The following is a 24660-nucleotide window of genomic DNA, read 5'->3' as shown; positions in this document are numbered from 1 at the left end:
GTGACTTTAGGAGGATATTAAGAGATATAGATAGGAGACAATAAGCAGAGTAATGTGTACCTTATTTACTAAACAGACCTTGAATAGTCTCTATCTGCTAATAGATGTTGTCTATGTCTTTATTAAGTCTACTGAGGCAGGAATGTATTCCTAAACATCACTATGCCTGTTCATTCTCCTATATCTATTATGTAATTTAACTGTTGTATAAGAAACCTGGCAGCCACATGGCCAGAGTCTGTACTCTGTTCTAGCTCAGAGCAGTTGTACTGCACCGTTATTATCTCTTAATGACATACAGTGAGAGACAGATTTATGATGAGCCAGGGGCTGAGCCTGGCAGTCACCCAGACTTTAAGGTATGAGACTGTCCAGGAACAGCCCACCTGCCTCGCTTCAACCTCATCGTTATCATCCTTATTAGAAACACAGGTCTGGGATCGGCACTTACTCCATAGTCATCTGGGAAACCACATCAAAGCTGGTGAAGTCAGCGTTGGCAAAGTTGTCTTTGTACTGGCCCATCTTGATGGCATCCAGCCACTCGTCCACCGTGCTGAAGCTGGAGAAGTCTGGAACACTGCGGTCCAAGAGAGGAAGATGGACACTGGGGAAGATACATATACTAAGAGTCAAACACAGCACTAGAGACACTGTCATAACTCTCTCACCTCTATGATGGCAATCAGTACGTTTGGAACAGACACAAGAGTGGAGAGCCTACACTAGATTAGTTTTAAGGACAAAACAAAGTAGCCTTGGCGTCATCTACTGGAAGCCATTTTCAGAGTTGATTTCTTATAAAATGTTCTTTCCAAATGGAGTGACAGGCTTAGAAGAGCCAGCCCTCTGGGCACAGAAGTCAATTTAACGTTTATTCCACGTTGGTGCAATTTCATTGAAATGGTGTGGAAAGAACATTGATTCAACCAGTGTGTGCCCAGTGGGAGTATCCACACAGTTTCAGTGGAAAATCTAAGTCTCTATTCTACACACCATCAAAAATGAAAATATAGCATAGGCTATATGGATTTCAGTATATTGTAGCATCCATAGGAATCTGACCCCCAGGGAAAATGTACTTGAAAATTCATGGAAATGACTTGATCTATGAAACCAACGGATTTTATTTACATAACCACTCGGCGCCAAAAGAAACAGGAGACAGTAATTGGTTGAAATAAATTGTACCATGAATATCAAAAGTGTAACCAAAAATGTAATTGTTTTTCCATCTTTGAAGTCAATTGCACTACATCCTCCTGGAAATATGAAAGTAGTATTTGAGCCCAATCCTGGATATTGTGATGACTGGCCAGGAGAGACAGAGGAACACTTTCACTCAAACACACTAATTGACAGACAGACAGATAAACCCACAGATAAACTGATGGAGATCTAAGGAGAGCGTGCTAAGTGTTCCACTCACCCTGATGACAGAGGGGTCATGGCCTTCAGACTGTTGGGGTTGCGGATCATCTTGTCCAGGTTGTTGACAATCTGGCTGAACTTCGGCCGGTTGTTACGGTCCTTCTGCCAGCAGTCCAGCATGAGCTGGTGCAGGGCACTAGGGCAGTCCATGGGAGGGGGCAGCCGGTAGTCCTGCTCTATGGCATTGATCACCTGCAGGGGGAGATACAGATCTCTAAGGGTTGCTATGAGGCTCTACGAGGAGGAGGAGGAGGAGGAGAGAGACGACAATCCCATAGTAGAGCATCCTCTCACAATTCTCAGTGTTATACAAGTCAAAACTGCAGCACACATGCCCAAACACATACCTAATCCTGCACACATTATTGCATTAACACTAAGTAGGAAATGACCACCATTACAATTTAGACATTGTTTTGTCTTGGCTGCATACTTACTGTACCAGTTAAGTGTCACACTAAAGTATCAGTCTAATACCAATGGCTCCTCACATCCGTGCAGTCTGTGGCAGCAGTGACTTATTCTCAGTCAGTCTGGCATCAAGAGCCTTTAGAAATTATGTACAGTAATGTTCCTGCCATACAAATATCTAACTGAGAGCCTGGTCCCAGATCCATTTGTTCTGTTTTACTAACTCTATGGTCATTGTCATACCAAAAAGGTATATTTTGAGACTAAGAGTGGCTGTGGTGATGTTGGTGGTGGGCGAGAGATCAGGGAGTTGATGCCTGGCTAAGATTGGGGAACGACCAGCTCAGAGGGGGGTTCTGATGAGGACCCACGATCCTCTGCTCATTATCACTGACATTATGGAGCTTCATTCAGACCCAGATTAATCTCATTCAGAGGCCTCCCTCCCAACCAAGATGCTGATGGAGTAGAAACACTATCTGAAGCCGCTAATAAGATAACCGTCGAGCTCCTCAGTCCCTCTTAGGGCATTAGCGTTCACACTTTCAATTTGAAACTATTTTCATTATCTCTCTCCCCATAATTTGCTCTCTTCTCCACCACCCAGAGGGAGCCTGGAAACAGAGGCTCCAGTCAAGAGCAGGAATAGTCTGCGGAGCGTTGCCTTGCATTCCAAATCATCTTATTATCGCTCTGTGGTAACTGGGGGGCTTTCATATTAAACCCAGGTTAGAAAGTTGCTGTTAAGCCAGGGGAAGAAAACCACCATGACAAAATGGATCTCTATGGGGGTTCACAGAGAGGTAATAACATTCAAGAACAATCGTCTGTATATAATCATCCTTTGTTTGAATAAAATGGGAATATTTGATGCCAGGCTGTTTATTTCTAGTATTTCTGCTTGACGAATTATACAAATTATACATAAAGGACTATACATACGTCTTGATTGGTCATGTCCCAGTAAGGTCTCTCTCCATAGGACATGACTTCCCACATGACGATGCCATAGCTCCAGACATCACTGGCGGATGTGAACTTCCTGTATTGGATGGCTTCAGGGGCTGTCCATCGGATAGGGATCTTCCCTCCCTGAGAAACACAACACAATGAGGGAGCAATCTTATAGAGGGAACTGAGACGGAAACCTGATCGTCACAGTGTCCTGGCTCTACAGAGAGAGATTATTCACAGTAACAATACTCTCTAATCCCAACTGGGAGATGGATATAGCTAAACTCCTGGGACTGGATGTGTGTGATATGGAAACCCATAAAAGGGGAGGAGAGGGCATGTGCGTGCGTTGCCTATGTGTGTGTGCAAGTGTGGATGCACACACGTGTATGTGTGTGGTGTTTGCAGTAAGGTCATGGTACACACCAGGGCGCTGGTGTAGGTGGGGTCTGACGTGTCGTCCTCCAGAAAACGGGACAGGCCGAAGTCAGACACTTTGCAGACCAAGTTGCTGTTGACCAGGATGTTGCGTGCGGCTAGGTCGCGGTGGACGTAGTTCATGTCGGCCAGGTACTTCATGCCAGAGGCGATGCCACGCAGCATGCCCACCAGCTGGATCACCGTGAACTGACCGTCGTTTTGCTGCAAAAAAAAAATAATGACATTATATTACAATATGATACATCCCCAGGGGCCTCTGTGGGCTATGGTTGAATAGATGTGGCTATAGGATGACCTGGGCTGGGCTAAGCTTGGTCTGGTTGGCTGCAGCTGTTCTCCTTCCTGGATTGGCCAAGGCATTACCCCATAGGGGAGTGTCTGGATCTGGCCTGCAGCTGTGCCTCCAACTGTGCACACCTGCACCTTCACCACCCACTACGAGGACCAGAGATCAACTAGGGAATATCAGTGAGGATCATGACGAGAGATGAGAGAGCATGAGCGTTGACAGACAGGCCCAGTATCATGGCCCAGGGATGGGGTGGGGACACAGATGGATCACAGACGGACTAGGTCTGGCTGTGTATTCATCTGGGCATGTTCCCGGCCTATGGTTAGCCAGATCCTCTAGCCTGTGTCTCTGTGTCTCTTCCAAACACTTTTCTGCTCATTAGCAGAGCAGGAATTTCTCCTCACGTCCACCAGCTCCTCATGTACCACAGCAATTAAGTGTTATGCATTATGCATGAGGCTGAAATGCCTCCCAACCACACAGCTCCTCCTGATCTCTGCATCCCTGCACTGTGTTTGCATACTGTACTTTAATTGGGAAGATTCTTCAACCAAAGTCATTTGGATCTGATTAGCAGATAGAGGTATAATTTATTTATTTTTGATCTTAGGCTAATACATGCTCTGTGCCATTAATGATTCTATCCCAATTCCAGTCAGAATATTTTTTTTATATTTTTTCCCCCTCATCAATCTACACACAATACCTTATAATGACAAAGCAAAAACAGGCTTTTAGAAATGTTAGCAAATGTATAAAAAAAAAACTATGAAATGCCATATTTACATAATTATTCAGACCCTTTACCCTGGACTGTTGGAGCACCTTTGGCAGCGAGTACAGCCTTGAGTTTTCTTAGGTATGACGCTACACGCATGGCACACCTGTATTTGGGGAGTTTCTCCCATTATTCTCTGCAGATCCTCTCAAGATATGTCAGGTTGGATGGGGAGAGTCGCTGCACAGCTATTTTCAGGTCGGGTTCCAGTCCGGGCTCTGGCTGGACAACTCAAGGACATTCTGAAGCCACTACTGCATTGGCTGTGTGCTTAGGGTCATTGTCTTGTTGGAAGATGAACCTTCGACCCAGTCTGAGGTCCTGAGCGCTCTGGAGAAGGTTTTCATCAAGGATCTCTCTGTATTTGCATCATTCATCTTTCCCTTGATTCTGACTAGTCTCCCAGTCCCTGCCGCTGAAAAAAATCCTCACAGCATGACGCTGCAACCACCATGCTTCACTGTAGGGATGGTGCCAGGTTTCCTCCACACGTGATACTTGGCATTCAAGCCAAAGATCTCAATCTTGGTTTCATCAGACCAGAGAATATTGTTTCTCATGGTCTGAGAGTCCTTCAGGTGCATTTTGGCAAATTCTAAGCGGGCTGTCATGTGCCTTTTACTGAGGAGTGGATTCCGTCTAGCCGCTCTACTATAAAGGCCTAATTGGTGGAGTACTGCAGAGATGGTTGTCCATATGGAAGGTTCTCCCTTCTCCGCAGAGGAACTCTGGAGCTCTGTCAGAGTGACCATCGGGTTCTTGGTCACCTCCCTGACCAAGGTCCTTCTCCCCAGATTGCTCAGTTTGGCCGGGCAGCCAGCCAGCTCTATGAAGTGTTTTGGTGGTTCCAAACTTCTTCCATTTAAGAATAACGGAGACCACTGTGTTCTTGGGGATCTTCAATGCTGCAAACAATTTTGGTACCCTTCCTCAGATCTGTGCCTCGACACAATCCTGTGTCGGAGCTCTACCGACAATTCCTTCCTTTTGCTCTGTCATGCACTGTCAACAGTGGGACCTTTTAAAGACAGGTGTGTGCCTTTCCAAATCATGTCCAAGCAATTTAATTTACAACAGATGGACTCCAATCAAGTTGTATAAACATCTCAAGGATGATCAGTGGAAACAGGATGCACCTGAGCTCAATTTCGAGTCACAGAGAAAAGGGTCTGAATACTTATGTAAATAAGGTATTTATGTTTTTATTTGTAATACATTTGCAAACATTTGAAAGGAACCTGTTTTCACCTTGTCATTATGGGGTATTTTGTTTAGATTGATGAGGATTTTTATTTAATCAATTTTAGAATAAGTCTGTAACGTAACAAAATGTGGAAAAAGCCAAGGAGTCTGAGTACTTTCCAAATGCATTGTATTTCAGGATGTTGTATATCCATGAATCTGAATTAATTAATGTAAACATTACAGTTTGGAAAACATAGCTTGTCCAAAGAAATGTGTCCCTTGGCACAACTTATCCCGGGTGTGAGGTAAGATACCCTGTCCTGCGGGCCTAGATAAGCCGCCAAATATATGTACTGAATTAAATATGACTACTACGTTTTTAAAACCAAACACAATTCAACACAATCACAATCAGTATTTTAATACTTTGAAGCATATTTTAACACAGGCTTTAACACATAACAAGCATTATGTACTTTTTGAAACACTTTTTACAAAGACCGGACTCTGTTGTTACCTCTTAACCCAGCGATGATGCCTTGCATTACATCTGGAAAGAAAGCACTTAAAGTTGTTCAACTTGCCATTGGCAAGACCATTTGCTCAACTTACCCCAAGGCAAACATTTGGACTATATTAGCCCACACAGCTACAAAGATGCACTTTCATGCAAGGTTAAGGACCTCATATTGAATCTTATAGAGGCCCCAACTGATGTACAGTGGTTCCTCCTTTAAAAGTTGCGTCATACTGAGGCACACCTTGCGTGCCGCTGCAGCATTCTGTGGCACGTCATTTCATTCTCAGCCATTTCTTCTGTTACTGCAAGTTATTGCTAGTTGGACCACCAGAGGGCTTCTTTGAAAAGCATTTGATCGTCTTCTGTATTGGCATTACCAGAGAATTGAAAACCTTTTTCTGTAATAACATAGTATATGGGATTGATTTTTAGAAATCTGGCTTAATTCATTTGACTAATATTATGATGTTTCTATTCAGAGAAAAACAAAAAACAAAACCCTCCATTAGGATGGATTGGAAAACATGGCGATATACAACGTGACGGTCGGGAGAAGGCTACAGGATTTGAGGATTCTAAATTGTTTGCCTTCATTAGACAACTTTGCACCAATACCGTAAATCAGTGATATTTATTCCCATAGTAATTCGTTATGGATCCATAACTAAATCATCATCTGCATAATCATTTCTGCGTATTAGTTTATTAGGCTACTGTGCAGTCTACAATACATACTGTAGTAAACCTGGGAAAGTGCCTAATTACATACGTAAGGGAAAGCAGGCCTTGTCTGTACGACAGAATGCAGGGCACGAGGGAGACCGGTGTTATTTCATAGTTGTGATGTCTTCACTATTATTCTACAATGTAGAAAATAGTACTAATAAAACATCTTAAAAGTATCTACTTTGGTTTAGATACAAGCATCATGAAACATCTAGCACAATAAATTAATTAAAAAATCAATTTTTTGGACCTAACTTGCTTACCACATTTTCCGTGTGATTTTGTCCTTCACATGAAATAATGACCTATTCCTAAATATTTGGACAAATGATTAATTTTGTGTATGGTTTCCTAGAAAGTGGATCAACTTACCCCACTTACCCCTACCATTTTTTCCTGGCCCTCAACTTTTCCTACTTTCTCTGCTTGTTGTCTCCATCCATCTATTAGATGTGATTGATCTACTCTCATTTTCTCGCTTTAACTCCACCTTGGAGATGCATCACAGCAGCATAAGCTGCACCAGGAGCTGTAGGGGAGCTGATCCTTCAGCTGGCAGCTCCTACCTAAGGTGATCGTCTTAACTGACCCCCTGCTACCCGGCCCTCCTTCACAGAGCGCCACGCTCTAAAGCACTGACGCTGTCAGCAGACGTTGTCATACAGTGAGGAGCCACAGTGATGCTCTGTTGTTTGAAATAAAATGTGCTGTCAAATATGCTTACCACACAGAGACAGAGACACACAACCCTGTCAAATTCAAGAGTGAGTTGGCATACAGTGTCTCGGAGGTCTGAAGCAGAATGCTAATAAAGTTTGTGTTTTGCACCTCCAGCAGTAGACAGAGCAGCAGTCTGCTGACAGGAGGATGGCTGCCTCCTTTTTAATGGAGGATTTTGATGTGTATTTTGATCCACAGAGGAAGAGTTTACATCTCGAGTTTATTATATTCTCTAATAGCTCAGAGTTGATACTCGTCAGTTTGCTCTCTTGCCCTGAGTCACGAAAGCCTTACTCATTATGATCATTTTGAGAGGTAAACAATGACAACGGGATGAGGAGTGATGAACCTAGGGCTATAACAGAGGTGGTGGAGGGGGACGTTATCCACATAGACTGGCTAGCAGCAACATCAGACATATCTAAACATCAACATAGTGATTTATATCAAACAGTAGAAATAGTTGGCTCTTGTTAAATAGATATGTTTTTCTATATTTTATAATTATGCTGTTTTCACTCACAATTTATTTAAAGTGAAGTAAAACTAATGGGGGGAAAAAATCCTTTATATTTGTGAAGATTTCCATAAATCACTAGCTCTTTTCCACTCAGTTTTTTACTCCTTACTTCAAACCTCCGATGAGTCCAATAAGAGATGAAAGCTTTTGGGCACCCAGTCACATCAGGAAAAACATGCTTCCATTCAGCTGACATGCTACAGACAGAAGCCACAGGACTGGCTGACAGCTGACAGCAGCCTCTCATCTACAAGCCAACTTCATTCTTTGAGAGCTGACATGTTTTCTTCTTAACTCTCGCTAATAACTTGAAACCCTCCCAAGGTGAGGTTAGCTATCTGGAACGTATTTTCTGAGATATGCCTTCTATGAGTTCTGTATTTCATAAAAGATGTTTAACTAAATGTTAAGATGCTGAATAACATGTTAACAGAGGCATTTTGTGACATACGTAGAAAGCCCTATAAGTTTAAGATCCTTTTCCTTTTCTGTGACTTAAACAGGAAGACTGAATGTGGGTTAGTATGATAAATACAAAATGAGAGCATGACTAACTTCACTGAAATGCTAGCCTCACTCACCAGCAGCTGGAGAGCTACTGTACTTAGACTCCATTTTACTGTAGTCAAACATGGGGATCAAGGGAAAATACTGTATAACAGCCAGCGCTAGAGGCAGTGTAATATAAATCAATAATTGGACCAGACAGACACTCAGAGAACATTAATACTGCAGCTTGATTGGGTAGAAAATGCTCACTCTAAGGACACGCTCCAAGGCTCACTGATGGACACTATGCTAAGTAAAGAGGAGTTCCACATGATAAATGTTCTGCATGTTAATGTTCACTTGAAACTAGATGGGTTAGCATTAGGATGTGTATTTAGCAGTCATTTCCCAGAGTGTGTGTGTGTGTGTGTCTGTGTGTGTCTGTGTGTGTGTGTGTGTGTGTGTGTGTGTGTGTGTGTGTGTGTGTGTGTGTGTGTGTGTGTGTGTGTGTGTGTGTGTGTATGCGTGCGCATGCATCCGTGTGTCTGCATGTCTTTGTCTACCTGTCTATCTGCATAGCCATTAGTGTTAATATTTGACTCAGTGGGACAAAGACAAACAGTGTGTAACTCACTCTGAGGAAGGAGTCCAGTGATCCATTCTCCATGAACTCAGTGATGATCATGACGGGGGCGCTCTTGGTGACCACACCCTCCAGGTGGATCACATTCGGGTGGTCAAACTGACCCATGATGGACGCTTCAGACAGGAAGTCCCGTCTCTGCTTCTCTGTGTAGCCCGACTTCAGCGTCTTGATGGCCACAAACATCTCCCTCTTGCCTGGGAGCCTCAGGTTCCCACTGCACACCTCCCCAAACTCTCCTACAAGACATAACAGAGAGACAGTTAATGACAGGAGATGTCTGACAGAGGTTACAAACATTCACATTATGAGCCAAAATGTAGTCCCTAATTCATTGGAATACAGACAACATTGAAAATATTTAGTTGTAAAAAATTACTGGCCTTTCTCTTTACCTGCGCCAATGACTTGCTCAATCTTTACAAAAGAGATGTCAATCTCCTTAGCAAACTCCCTCACAGCCTCGTTGGGGTCCTCATATGTAAACGGATCGATATATATCTTCATTCCTGGAGTCACTTGGAAAAAGAAGAAGCCGATATAATTTTGTATTCTGACATACACACAAAAACTCTGCAACCGTGTCTGTATTTAACATTCAGAGTGTGAGTAATGCAGTATGTTATTATGAGAGAGTCAGAGAGGTTAGTGTTAGTGCAAGGTAGGAACGGTAGGTTTGGCTGGGGGTATCAGGACTATAATAATCAATGGGCAATGACATGGTATTCCCAGTGAGTTATTGGCAGTGATAAGGCAGGTTAATGTATGTATAAGTGCCACAGTGTCATAGCAGACCATTAACACCCAGGAGAGGCAGCCAGTCACTATACCAGTATTTCTCTCTGCTCCAGAAAATAAATTGGCTTTCTTAAGCTCTGATGCCAGGTAAATTGGCTTAAGGTGGACCTTAAGTGTTTAGTGACTTAAGCGTCCCAGGTTTCAGTTCTGATTATTCTTGCTCTTACTTCCACATCTGGCCTGAGGTTTTTTAGTACAGTCATGAAACCTGCATGGCGGACTGAACTGAAGAAGTGTTCAGGAACAGATGGAGAGCCCCTTGAAAGTTCCCAGTCAGAACCCTCCTATCTCTTCCCAAACTATAGAGCGATCCAAAGACCACCCACCAGAGCATGGCAGAAACCACCTGACACAGGGGAGGACAGCCAGGAAAACTATGACCATAAGTGTGGCGATGAAGACACACACAAGGGAGTGGAACGGTATTATTAGCTGTGAAATGCCCTCAGCCTCTCTGGCAATAATCCCCACTGAATTACATCCTGGAAGAAACAAGTTCTGTAAATACAGCATTTACTGCAATCGGATTTTATTGATTACACATGGGAAAGCTGTCTATATTGATAAGCCTGGAAAGCAGAAGAGCTAAATAGAAAAATGTATAAATAAATAAAACTGAAATAAGCTCAGGGAGGAAATATATCAGACCATTTCTTTTTTAGCTGACTGACGGAGGGAAAAATGATAAGCCATAAGCTCCCAGAGAGAGCCAAACTAGTTTAAATTGCAGCTCCTGAGCTCCAACTTGAAGATTCATTTCTGTTTCATGGAACTCTGGGCCAACATGGAAAACAAAATAATGAATAAAGGCCATTTCTTCACAATCTCCTTAGAATTGTTCAGCAATGGCAAAAGGTGTGCGTGGTATTACCATGTTAATGGACTTAACAAGCTATGAGAAGACTAAATGCTAATTCCACAACAATGGAATTAGTTGACTATGAAATGAGACCATAGAGCCAATACACATTTGTACACAAGCTATGTTGGGATAAATCCTAGCATGAAGACGGTTGAAGAAAACGAGAGACAAGATTACCAATGGAGAGGTGAGAAGAAGCACAAGGTTGGGAGGTAGCCAAGGACACTACAGTGCCAGGTGGTAGCCATGGAGACAGGTGTGTGAGGCAGCAGAGGGTTGAACGTTAGCCACGGAGACGACTGTGTGAGCCGGTAGCCATGGAGACAGGTGTGTGTGTGTGTGTTAGCAAGAGTGTGGGGGAGGTGCAAACAGTCACAGAGTGAGAGCGAGGGCTGGGTTACTCACTGTGGCCGCTGGTGTAGTGCTGCAGCTTGTCTGTGTACTCTGAGTCTGCTCGGTCAAAGCCACGCCTCCTGGGAGAAAGACAAAGAGCTATAGCGCTGGCCCAGAGAGGGGGTGTGGTCTATGCACCAGGCCTACCCGCTCCACAGCTAGCTAATGACCACTAAACACAACCAGCCTATAAACTATAAACCCCACCTTAACAAGCTACAGCACCCATTAAAGTACAATAACGAAGTAGGGGAGAAACAAAAAACACTAAAGCGAATGTGTCTAATCTGGCTGGCTTGTTTGACTGTTTTGTGATATGCAGCATTGGTTGGCTGGACTGATGCATGAATGACTCACCGGTTGCAGACGATGACAATGACAACCACTGCGATGAGGAAGACCAGACCTGCAGCTGCAGAGCCGATGATAAGAGGCAGTTTCTCCTGAATGCTGGTGTTGTACTCCTCTGTGATTAGACAAACACACCATCACACACTGAAACATATGGGCCGGTATCTGAGCAAATGCATATGGAGCAAACAGTGGGTGACACAGACAGACAGACAGACAGACAGACAGACAGACAGACAGACAGACAGACAGACAGACAGATAGACAGACGGTTGGAGAGACCAATGGGCATCTTGGTTGACCTCTCTCCAAAGCCCACTGTGCGGGCTCAAATGCCAGCGATATGGCCACCCGCTCGTCTGGAACTGAGAGAGCGTGTTTGGGGGAGACCCAGCTCTCTTCCCTCCAGAGCGTTGCCAAACACAGGGAATCCAGCATGGCAGTAGGCACATAATCTCACAAACACCACCTCAGGTCCTGACTGCTCTGTCTGGGGTGGAGACTGGGGAGGGCTGTGTCATGGGTTGTGTCACAGGGTGGTACTGTATGCATCAAACTGTAATGCTGGGTTCTCTTTTGTCTGGCAGCGTGCTGGCTGCTTGCCGTGGAGGAGAAGAGAGCAAAGGAGAGATCAGGCTAATGATGGCCCTCGGCACTGCAGGTAATGAGATGTTTAGAGAACACCCAGGTCGCTGTGCTAACATCAGATGAGCTGCTTAGGAGCCAGGGGAGAAGCTAATCAAGCACTGTCCTTCTATACAGATTAGACACTTTAATCTGATGTATGGTTTACATTAGGCCACGTTTAATCAAGTACAGTAAACTACAAAAATATCTACATTCATGCATTACCTATCTTATTTAATGCCACAAAATAACTTCCCTGTGAGTTCTGCTGAGAAGATAATGAATGAAATCCACATAAATAAAACAATGGGTGTACTCATTGTTGGAGAGTTGTCTTGTAGAACGCATCTCAAACCATTTCCCCATCAACATCTTTGTGTCTGTTGGGTCATTAGGTCTATGGTGTAATGGTCCAGGTTGGGTTGATGGGCATGCATGGGATGTGATAACTCTGCATCTCTCTATGCTCTATCTGAGTTGAGAGAATGTTAGCTGCACCCTCACCCTCAGTCATGGTTTGGAAGTAGAGCTTGCCGCTGTAGCGGCCAAATCCGGCCACGGTCCTGGCGCGAACCAGGAACACATAGATCGCGCCTGGTTTGAGACCGCGGATGACCACTGTGTTGGTCTGGCTCTTTATGATGGTTGAGTTGTACTCTGTCTGGTCCTGAGAGAGTAGGAAAGAAAGAGGGAGGAAGACAAATCAGTGCCATCCACAGAACAATTACCATACGCATGCATTAATCTCACGGGGCAGCAGGGTAGCCTAGTGGTTAGAGCGTTGGACTAGTAACCGGAAGGTTGCAAGTTCAAACCCCCGAGCTGACAAGGTACAAATCTGCCATTCTGCCCCTGAACAGAGTTTGTTCTTAACTGACTTGCCTAGTTAAATAAAAAATAATTCAGTGCCTTAGAAAAATAGGCTGATGAGCAAAATAACTAAGAGACTCAAATGTTTCTAATGCTGATGTATCTATTTGATCAAGCAGAATGAACAGAGAATGAAAAGCAACAGCCGGAGGCAGAAAGGATGGCAGTTTCAGGTCAGCTAGAATTAGTTTGTTTGAGCTGTGAGTTCTGACGATCAGTGCAACTTTCATTGCCACACCGGTTCATTCTATCCACAAAGCTGACAGGTCTGTCTGGAAGAGGAGACTAAAACTGTGCCGGCTGCTGCCTTAGACCAATCACTCAGCAGCATGATTACAGTTGTGAGTTCTAAGCCACGGCAGGGGCCGGAACAATTGTTTTGACAGCTCTCCTCAGCAGTGTCTGAGAAAATAATTAGACTAAAAAGTGGAGCAGCATGGTGCGCAGTCACAGAGGAGTCCTCTTTGAACGTTGTGTGTGTGTGTGTGTTCTGGTCTGCTTGTATCTAAGTGTGTGAGCATGTGTTTGCGTGTGGTAGTATTTGTGACCGACCGACCGCCTTGACGGACAGACTCCTGTCTGTCAAATTTATTGTGAGAAAGTATGCTGTCTGTTGAATAATATTTTTATGGCAGTCAACGCTCCATTGTTTCAACCGCAAATCTCTCTGGAGGGCTGAGAGCGGTTTCCTTTCCCATTGACTGACCGTGATTATAATTGGAAGGGATCAAGCAGAAGTTGTACGCGGGATTCAGAAGTTATGTCTGCCTGCCTCAGTGAACACACTGTACACCAACAGGCAAAGATGTTCTGAATTTCAATTTGATAAAAAAAAATGAGAGCTCGTTTTGCAGTCAGTGGATACCTTATTTTGGCCCTGCTGAGCTGAAGGATGAGCAGACTCAATTATATCTCCATGTGTGTCTGTGTACATGGAGCTGAGATAGAGCAGACTGTTTGTTAATGGGTAGTGTGCAGTGGGTACCTACCTTCTCATAGTACTGCAGTTCATAGTCCAGAATGACTCCATTGGGCTGGTCTGGTTGAGACCAGGACAGAGTGATGCTGTCCACGGTACGACTGATCTGGTGCATGATGGACACTGTCGACGGAGCTGCAGAGAGAGTAACAGATAGAACGGGAGAGATATACAGACACAGAGGGAAAGAAGGAAAGTACATAACAAAAAAAATATAGCATCACAACATTCGGTCACCACGATTAGCTCTGAATCATAGATCTGAATCATATAATTAGTTCAGAATTATAGATGTAAATCATATAATTAGTTCAGAAACATAGATCTGAATCCTAAAATCTCATCAAACAGATATCAAACAGATGCCTACTTCACTGAACTATGTAACGCCATAGTAATAGTGATAGGTTGATAGTTGGTCTCATCGTGACCAGACATGCACTGCATGTAGACAGGTCACAACACACATCATCTGAGGGGACTTTCCAGCACTGACTCAGTACTATTTCCCTGATTAATCCGTGCTTCCCACACTGTCAGGGTGTGAGCGCAGTGTCTTTCCGTCTGGCTGGCTAGCAATCATTCCCCTGGCCGCATCCTCCTAGCAAGACAAATTGCGGAGCAAGCCCATTTTGCAAGGCACATAAAACCAGAGAAAATCACCATAACCACAAGTATGCAATACACAATCGTCATTTTGTTTTTTTCAGCCTTCTATTTGTGTAATTGCAGTCTATGTTTATGCATATTTCTTGTGGATGACAACTTAATACACAATAGTAAACGGTTTGAAAGTGCAAGGACAAGAGTCATGGTCATGGTGGAAAGATATAGAGAATTATAGCATTTATTTTAATCACATAATATGTGGTAATCACTGTGTAGGAATAAGCCAGATCCTTTCAGCAGTAGTTGAGCCGTAAAGGACTGTTGAGTGGGTAGGGTTGTTGGCTGCCTTTATTCTAACAAAACCAAAGGACAAAACTTCCAACTTTCTTTTTGGTAAGGCTGAAGGGTCAGGGAAGGGCATGCGATCCACGCGCCCTCATACAGCCATTAACATTAGTGCAGGGTGCCGTGGATCACAGTGAAGATAATGTAGAAGGTTAAAGCGCTGTCTGGGGCTGGGAGGGCAGGATTTATGGGCCCTGGGCCTCAGCTGCACACACGGCCCTCAGCCAGCAACACAGTGGCTCCCCAGAGCCCCAGCCATAAAGACAGAGGCCACCCCAGCAGCACGCGCTCTCCATGGAAAATCCATTGACTGGAAAACCCTCCCATCCTCCCTCACTCTGCCCCACCCGCCATTATCTCGGAATCTAGGGGAGTGCGTGTAGTTAATATCTCATATATAAATCTCAGTGTTCATTTATTTTGTTGTAGTTCATGTAACAAAATGCTGCTAATTGCTGATGCTATCCACCACGCCATAAAAGCGCATTTCAGATGGAGTTTGGATTAAAATGCACATGTTCAGTACTGTAGTGTAAAGCCCATAACAAATCCCAGTGACCAGTGTGCTGTAAGACATGATGACGGAGAGGGCATTTTATGGCCTATTCGTTCTCACCAACGTGTCAGCCTTGCTTCACATGCCCTCTGACCCCAACAGAAGCCTCCATACTAGGACACTAATCATGAGATACTGTCTAAACAGGGATGTCCCCATATGCCAGCGGCCTTAAACATAAAGCGTGTACAGATAATGAATAGGCAGCCTGTAGTTTCATCTCCTGCAGCACTTGCACAAAGATAGCCTGCGATTCTGCCATGAGCATACATCATCCTCTTCAGAGAGACCCAAATGGGACGAATACTCACAGGCATCTCTTCAATCTCACTGTCCATTGACTTTGTTTGCAGTCACAAGACAGCTTAATAAGACGAATAGTCACTATACCGGGAACTCAGGAATATTACAGATGTACATATATTCAGGACTGCATGTCTTCATGTACAGAGGATGGGCACATGTCAACTTAAAATCTGTCCAAGAAGGACATTGTGGTCTTCCAGACTTGCAGCATGACATACGAAATATCTGTATTTCACCAAACATAACTACCGAGGAAGAACCAAACACGACTACTGTTACTGGTGATACGGGGAAAATGTGTGTGGCGTGTGGACTGTACTGAAATAATGGTATAATTTTCCACTTGATACACCAAAGCATAGAGAGGGCATAGAGCGGGCTAACAGCAGAGTCTCTACCATGAGGAGGGTGATAATCACCAGCTAGTAAAATATATAGTAAAATAGTCATGGTGGAGCATTCCAAATAATTGCTGCTTGCAACGGTACAGCGATGTGGACTATTTTTCTAGAATCCTAGGTGTTTAACTTTTTCCTGGCAAGCCTTGTGAGCTGACACACTAGAACGATCATCCAGCACAAAAGAGGGTTCAGAGGGAGCGTGAATCAGTGAACAAACACATCAGGAACGGATGTTTGCATTATTTTATCTCAACTACATCCAGGCCCAGAGTTTCTGAATAACATCCCAACATTTTGGAAGGTAAACCAACAATACTGTGTTATCTGTAGATGGGAGGGTTTACATGAGAGACCCTAAGGCGACACATGCTGAACGCAGAACGAGAGAGCTCTTTTTGTAAAGTTTTCACAGGGTTTCCTCGCAAAGTTTGGTTTATATACTTTTTTTGGATCCCGTGATGCGGTTAGCCTCAGTTGCAGTGACCACTACTATCTGTCCAGACCAAAAACTCAGAAGTTGTTTGGCGTAGCTAGCTACTAGACTAGCAGGTAGCTATCAAGCTAGCAGGGTATTCCAATAATAGCTTAAATACATCCAGCAAACGCTGTTAGCCCTTGTGGGTGGGAAGTGTCCCAGGCGTGTGGTTGTATTCCCTGCTGCCTGTTGCTGTTTCCCTGCGACCTGAACTGGCTGGAACTGCGTATATATATTTAAGAACATGTTTCTCTAGCACAGGTGAAAGATGTGCTATAGAACCACCCGCCAACCCCTCTTTTACGCTACTGCTACTCTCTGTTTATCAAAGATGCATAGTCACTTTAACCATATCTACATGTACATACTACATCAATCAGCCCGACTAACCGGTGCCTGTATGTAGCCTCGCTACTTTTATTGCCTTGCTACTGTGTATAGCCTCGCTACTGTTATTTTTCACTGTCTTTTTACTGTTGTTTTTTATTTCTTTACTTACCTATTGTTCACCTAATACATTTTTTTTTGCACTGTTGGTTAGAGCCTGTAAGTAAGAATTTCACTGTTGTATTCAGCGCACGTGACAAATAAACTTTGATTTAATTTGATCCCCTGCCATAAAAATTCAATAAAAAGACCAACAACAACATTTTTTACAAGGAGCTGTTTCAATAGCAGGAGAAAAGCTTCAAGAGCTTTGTCTAAATATTGGTGGATACAACAAACACAAGAATGGACGATCTGACCAGAAAAGTGCTAATGGTTGCATTTCTAACCCAGGGAGAGCTTGACGTGATGAAGCAGGACTGCAGCAAGATGGACATTAACTGTACGACCACGAGAAACGACATCAGCACTGTCTATAAATCTATGTTAACAATTACAGGGAAACAGGATTATCTAGAAGGACAATCAAGGTGAAATAACATTGTTCTGGATGGAATCCCAGTGTCTCCACATGAGACCTGGGCTGATTCTGAGGAGAAATTGAGGAAAATGATAACTGAAAAGCTGATGATGGATCACAGGGAGATTGAGCTGGAGCGCACCAAGAGGACTGGAAAAAGCCTCCAGGTGACAGACCCAGGTTGATAGTGGGAAAGTCCCTGAGGTTCAAGGACAAGGTGGCTGTTCTGGAGAAAACCTTTTACTGGTTCTAACATTCGACCAATCAGCTTGCTGCCGGCTTTGACCAGATACAATGCGACACTACATGACCAAAATATGTGGACACCGTCTCGTCGAATATCTCATTCCAAAATCATGGGCATTTAATATGGAGTTGTCCCCCCTTTGTTGGTATAACAGCCTCCACTCGTCTGGGAAGGCTTTCCACTAGATGTTGAAACATTGCTGAGGGGACTTGCTTCAATTCAGCTACAAGAGCACTAGTGAGATCACTAGCACTGATGTTGAGCGATTACGCTTGGCTCGCAGTCGGCGTTCCAATTCATCGCAAAGGTGTTTGATTGGGGTGGAGGTCAGGGCTCTTTGCAGGCCAGTCGGGTTCTTGCACACCGATCTCGACAAACCATTTCTGTATGGACATCGCTTTGTGTATGGGGGCATTGTGATGCTGAAAAGGGCCTTCCCAAACTGTTGCACAGAATCGTCTAGAATGTCATTGAATGCTGTAGCGTTAAGATGTCCCTTTACTGGAACTAAGGGACTTAACCTGAACCATGAAAAACAGCCCCAGAAAATTATTCCTCCTCCACCAAACTTTACAGTTGGCACTATGCATTTGAGCAGGTAGTGTTCTCCTGGCGTCTGCCAAACCCAGAATCGTCCGTCGGACTGCCAGATGGCAAAGCGTGATTCATCACTTCAGAGAACGCGTTTCCACAGGTCCCGAGTCCAATGTCGGTGAGCTTTACACCACTCCAGCCGACGCTGGGTTCAAGGTTCATTGCGCATGGTAATCTTAGGCTTGTGTGCGGCTGCTTAGCCATGGAAACCCATTTCATTAAGTTATTGTGCTGAAGTTGCTTCCAGAGGCAGTTTGGAACTCGGTAGTGAGTGTTGCAACCAAGGACAGACGATTTTTACGAGTTACGCTCTTCAGCACTCGGCGGTCCTCTTCTGTGAGCTTACAGTTGCCTGGGGCAGCTCTAGCAGTACAGAAAGTACAGAAATTAGACAAACTGGCTTGTTGGAAGTCTCTGAGCTCTTCAGGAAGGCCATTCTACTGCCAATGTTTGTCTATGGAGATTGCATGGCTGTGTGTTCAATTTTATACACCTGTCAATAACGGGTGTAGCTGAAATAGCCGAATCCACTCATTTGAAGGGGTGTCCACATACGTTTGTATATATAGTGTTTTTTTGTTTGGACAAATTAACAACCGACTACTATCATGCTTATAGGAATGGGCACTCAACATGTAGGCCTACTGCACTGACACAAATTACTGATGATTGGCTGAAAGAAATTGATAATAAGAAGATTGTGGGAGCTGTATTTTTAGACTTCAGTGCAGCCTTTGATATTATTGACCATAACATGTCATTGGAAAAATGTATGTGTTATGGCTTTCCATCCTCTGTCATATCATTGGTTGAGAGCTGAGCTATCTATCCAATAGAACACAGAGGGTTTCTTTAATGGAAGATTCTCCAATGTAAAACATATAAAGTGTAGTATTCCGGAAGGCAGCTAGCGGTCTTGGCCCTTTGCTGTTCTCTATTTTTACTGATGATCTACCAACAGCATTAAAAGCAACAAAGCCTGTGTCCATGTAGGCTGATGACTCAACCACATCTAGCGAAATAACTGCAACCCTGAACAAAGAGTTGCAGTCAGTTTTGGAATGGGTGGCTAGTAATAAACTAGTCCTGTACCCATCTAAAACTAAAAGCATTGTATTTGGTACAAATATTTCCCTATGATCTCAGTTCTAGACCTCTCAATCTGGTAATGAATGACATGACAGTTAAGCAAGTTAAGGGGACTAAACTTCTTGATGTCACTTTAAGACTGTAAATTGTCATGGTCAAGGCATATTGATGAAATTGTTGTAAAGATGGGAAGAGGTCTGTCGGTGATAAATAGATTCTCAGCATTGTTAGCACCACAGTTGACCAAACAAGTCCTGCAGGCTTTAGTTTTACCTACGTAAATACTGACTATTGCCTGATGATATTGTCAAGTGCTGTCAAGAAGGACCTAGAAAACCTGCAGCTGCCCAGAACAGTGCAGCACGTCTTGCCCTTCAATATACACAGAGGTCTTATGTCAGTCTCTCTTGGTTCAAAGTAGAGGAGAGATATACAAGAAGCATTGTATTTGTTTATGTCTGGTCTGACAGACATACTTACCCCACCATACATGCCATCAGGGCACAGTCCACAAATCCAGAATGAATTCAAGGCAACACACAATAGAGCAATGATCACATGGAACTCTCTTCCATCTCAAATGACTCAAGCAAACAGCAAAATTAGCTTTAAAAAAAAACTAATAAAACAACACCTCTGCCCTATCTGACCGAAATAACTCTTAAGCACATGCATATGTACTGATGTGTGGGTAACTGTCAGTAATGAGGGTAACTGGGGCGACAGGTAGCCTAGTGGTTAGAGCTTTGGACTAGTATCCGAAAGGTTGCAAGATTGAATCCCCGAGCTGACAAGGTAAAAATCTGTCGTTCTGCCCCTGAACAAGGCAGTTAACCCACTGTTCCTAGGCTGTCATTGAAAATATTAATTTGTTCTTAACTGACTTGCCTAGTTAAATAAAGGTTAAATAATTAAATTAAATTAAACTGTCAGAAATTAGGGTCACTTTCAGTATGAACCATTTTGGTTCTATTGTTCTTATTTTAAATGTGTGTAGTTCAGTCCTTAAGCTGTTCTTGTTTACTCATGTTCTGTATTATGTCACGTTCTATGTTTTGTGTGGACCCCAGGGAGAGTAGCTTCAGCAACAGCTAATGGGGATCCTAATAAAATACTTTTAATATACTAAATACTTTAATTAGTAGTGTATTACTGTAAGTAGTAGTGTCAGTGCTGTTTAATGTGAATTAAGTGTAGTGAGTTCCTGTAAAGCCCTTGGATCTGATAAAAGACAATAAGGCTTCGGGCTCTATTCTAGCATGACGCTCCGGCTGGGGCCCAGTAACAAAATATAAAAGGCTCTATTTTGTGCAACATCCCAATAGATGTTTTACTGTTGCGTTTGAACACCTACTGTAGTAACTTCCATAATCAATCAAAGATGGGCTTTACAGAGTTATTAAATCCATGCCAATGTAATGGGGCATGCTTTTGCAAACATAGAGAATCAATTTCCTCAGGCCACTGATCGATCCCATGTACATCCTCTACCCAGTCTACTCTTTGTTCTATACTCTTCTATTCTGCTACACTCATTTGGTGGGCTTTACCTTCCTCCCTCCCCTCCCCTCCCCTCCCTCCCTCCCTCCCTCCCTGTCTTCCCCCAAGAATGCTGGTCCCCTTTCAGCTCAGCCTATTGATTCTGTTCCCTTCTGAGCTTGATGGGCATCTTCATTAAGCGAGCTGGTGGACTGAGACCAGGCTGGCCTTTGATGGCTGATAGGCATGCAGGATGGGAGAGGCACAGGAGAGGGCCCCCCTGCCCATCACATCTCACCCTGCTTGGGACTGGACAGGACCTGGGTCTGGGTGCAGGACCACGTTGGCCAGCTGGAGCTTCTGCCACCACAGAGACAGAGAAGCAACAGCCATTACAGAGCCATACTCCGAGGGGTGGGAGGCACAGTCATTATAGTAATCACAGTTGCAGTTTGTGGTTTGGAGAGACAATGCCACTTCAAGTGATTTCCCCTTTCTCCCTTTGTTCCCCTTCCCATCTTTAAAACTCTGCACTATTACAATGAAAATCTAGTGAAATGCCAGTCTGCTAAAAAAACAAGGTTGGAGAGACAGAACAGTCAACCTTCTATCTTGGTTGTTGAATCTGGGAAAGTGACTTGGATTTAGGACTTCTCTTTGAATATCTGACTTGCCAATATGCAGCATGGTCAATGACCATGTGGCTATGGTTTGATTTGAGGTTCTAGTGCAGGGAGAAATGCTATGATTTGGGGGGTAGCGAGAACAGATCAGCCCTCGTAAATCCCTGTCCCCTTTCACAGTAAAACTCTGTTTCCTCCACGGCACCGTCTCTCCCAATGGGCCAGCCAGCTGCTCCTCCACCATGCAGTCAGGCAGCCTCCTAAACAGGCTGTTGGTGCTGCCTGCACTCTCTCTCCCTCCGACTGCTCTCCGTTTACGAGGCATGCTTCGAGAGCTCTTAAAGGGGAGGCCTGTATTTGCATATACTTTTAGCACGCTGGCAGCCGGCCCTGTTCCCCATCTGCAATGAATTGTGGGTTTTTAAGTCTCCAAAGAGTTTCCAATGCAGTAAAGCTACACAAGCAAGATTTCAGTTCATCAAGCTTTAAACCATCTGCGCTGGAAAAGATTGGGGCCTTAATGCACTCGTACACAAAAATCTAATTTTAAAATAGGCACTCCAGGGGCTTAAGAAGTTTCAGATGCTTACAGGGAGGTTAGATCTAATCTAAGCACACTACGCCACCAAGTAGTTCTGCTCACCCAAGACCTGAAGCAGAGACTGGGAGAGGAGTGAGGGGACAGTGTTAAGGGGCAAGGTGGGAACTCTCTCTGCAGTCACTTGGCAGCTACTGGTAGCAATACAATACATGTACTCTGCTGGGCGTGGGCCTGATTGGTTATTCAGTCTGGTCAATAGTTTTAGCAGTGCGCTATATGTATGGGCATCAAAGCCCTGACTCACAGGCTCTAGCCGAGCCACAGTTAGTTTATTCTGCATTCAGATTTTCTGTATCTGGCTTCTGAACCGGCTTCTTCAGGAGATAGTTGAGTGAGCAGGGGTCACTAAATCTGAAGGACCGCAAAAAGGTTATACTACTACTTTTATTGTACAAGAATCAGTTCTATGAGTTTGAGTTTCTTTTGTCAAGTGGATAAGACATTTTTGGCCTTAAAAGGGTGTAGGCCTTCAGAAGAGCCTGAGCGGATGCTATAATACAAAACCATTGTCCTGGATAATCTACTGTGTACCGGACATTGAAAGACTGGATACAGAACATTTGCTGTAATTACACTGCACATACATTCACTTTTGTTTCCCACTTATACATTTCTTATCTGCATTTACAGATAAAGATTTACTATATGACACACAATGGCCAGGATTTAAAATAGATGATCTCAGCTTGAACTCAATTTACTTAAAACCTCAGAGTGAATCATGGGAAAGATATGTGCATGTAACTCGTGATCTTAGAGATTCATGCTTTTGACCTCGCCTATGTCACACTGAAAGGGAAGACAATATTTGGAAGGACACCAAGGTTGTTGAGGTAAAGTAAGCAGTCCCTCAGATTCCAAGAAAAACTATTTTAAAGGTTAAAGTTTAAATTAAACAATAGTGACTTTGTTTTGTCCCCGTGTGAATCATTATGTCAATATTGAATTTTCTACACTTTTCTAGGTAGTCATCACGCTTCTGTAAACAAAATAGATAATTGCTTCAACATTTTTTTTTACAGTGGTGTGTCTGAGTCGACACAGACATGTGCCTCTTTGTGTGTATGTGTGTGTCTGTGAAGTGTGTGTGTGTGTGTGTGTGTGTGTGTGTCTGTGAAGTGTGTGTGTGTGTGTGTGTGTGTGTGTGTGTGTGAGTCAGTATGTACCCACATACAGTACCATCACTCTGCTGTAAATTTGCTTAGAGCAGACACTTAAATCCTCATCCGTTCCGGCACATAAAAACACTCATTCCTGTTAAATGGCTCCAGAAATAGAAGAGAAAGCAATTCCAAATGTAATCAAAGCAGAACAAAAAGGCCAGACAGGAACGTAACACATAAATATTTCAGAGAGCATCTTTCCCTCCGATACTTCAACAACCAGGAGATTAATTAGAGACCAGAGATGGAGAGGGATGGAGGAGGGAGGAGAGGTAAAGATAATACAGCCCCCTTCTTCCTGTCTCCCACTTTGTTCTTACAATGCCTTCAGAAAGTATTCACATTCCTTGACTTCATCTTTTTTGTTGTTGTGTTACAGCATGAATTGAAAATGTATTACATTTTTAGTTTTTGTCACTGGCCTACAGACAAAACCTCATAATGTCAAAGTGGAATGATGTCTTCAATTTTTTTCTAATTAATTCCAAATGAAAAGCTGAAATGTCTTGAGTCGATAAGTATTCAACCCCTTTGTTATGGCAAGCCTAAATAAGTTCAGGAGTAAAAATGTGATTAATGGCTCCTATAGGAGAAAACTTGGAATGGATCATTGTAGTTACTCCACAAAAGTATCCTAATTGACAGAGTGAAAAGAAGGATGCCCGAACAGAATACAACTATTCCAAAATATGCCTCCTGTTTGCAACAAGGCACTAAAGTAATATTGCAAAAAATGTGGCAAAGCAACTCACTTTTTGTCCTGAATACAAAGTGTTATGTTTGGGGCAAATCCAATACAACACATTACTGAGTACCACTCTTCATATTTTCAAGCATAGTGGTGGCTGCATCATGTTATGGGTACAGTATGCTTGTAATCATTAAGGACTGGACAGTTTTTCAGGATAAAAATAAATGTAATGGAGCTGAGCACAGGCAAAATCTAGAGGAAAACCTAGTTCAGTTTGCTTTCGAACAAGACACTGGGAGATGAATTCACCTTTCAGCAGGACAATAACTTAAAACACAAGGTCAAATCTACACTGGAGTTGCATACCAATAGGAAAGTGAATGTTACAGTTTTGATTGAAATCTTCTTGAAAAAAATCTATGACAAGCCGTGAAAATGATTGTCTAGCAATGATTAACAACCAATTTGACAGAGCTTGAAGAATTCTTAAAGAATAATGGGTAAATGTTGCACAATCCATGTGTGGAAAGCTCTTAGTGCTGTGTTTCCAAAACTCGGTCCTCGGAACCCCAAGGGGTGCACGT

At 43.5% G+C, this 24660-nt stretch overlaps 1 protein-coding gene across 16 annotated transcripts in view; it reads right to left on the bottom strand.

Annotated features, from left to right (window-relative positions):
- Positions 1 to 24660, bottom strand: part of LOC110528000 (ephrin type-B receptor 2) — a 161146-nt gene that overhangs the window by 5596 nt on the left and 130890 nt on the right. For 2 of the 16 annotated variants that reach the window (XM_036983538.2, XM_036983536.2), the window contains exons 6-15: positions 14001 to 14125; positions 12646 to 12808; positions 11521 to 11629; positions 11176 to 11243; positions 9506 to 9628; positions 9102 to 9349; positions 3223 to 3438; positions 2785 to 2934; positions 1430 to 1665; positions 452 to 607 (exon numbers count right to left, since the gene is read on the bottom strand). In XM_036983538.2, the coding sequence (XP_036839433.1) occupies positions 452 to 607; positions 1430 to 1665; positions 2785 to 2934; positions 3223 to 3438; positions 9102 to 9349; positions 9506 to 9628; positions 11176 to 11243; positions 11521 to 11629; positions 12646 to 12808; positions 14001 to 14125 (1594 nt within the window). The remainder of the gene's footprint in view (positions 1 to 451; positions 608 to 1429; positions 1666 to 2784; positions 2935 to 3222; positions 3439 to 9101; positions 9350 to 9505; positions 9629 to 11175; positions 11244 to 11520; positions 11630 to 12645; positions 12809 to 14000; positions 14126 to 24660) is intronic. The other 14 variants (XM_036983543.2, XM_036983541.2, XM_090241208.1 and 11 more) reach the window with 7 other exon arrangements.

Source organism: Oncorhynchus mykiss, chromosome 7 (assembly GCF_057628025.1).
Source record: "Oncorhynchus mykiss isolate SJ-2025 chromosome 7, ASM5762802v1, whole genome shotgun sequence".
NCBI lineage: Eukaryota > Metazoa > Chordata > Actinopteri > Salmoniformes > Salmonidae > Oncorhynchus > Oncorhynchus mykiss.
This window is presented reverse-complemented; position numbering and strand designations above follow the sequence as displayed.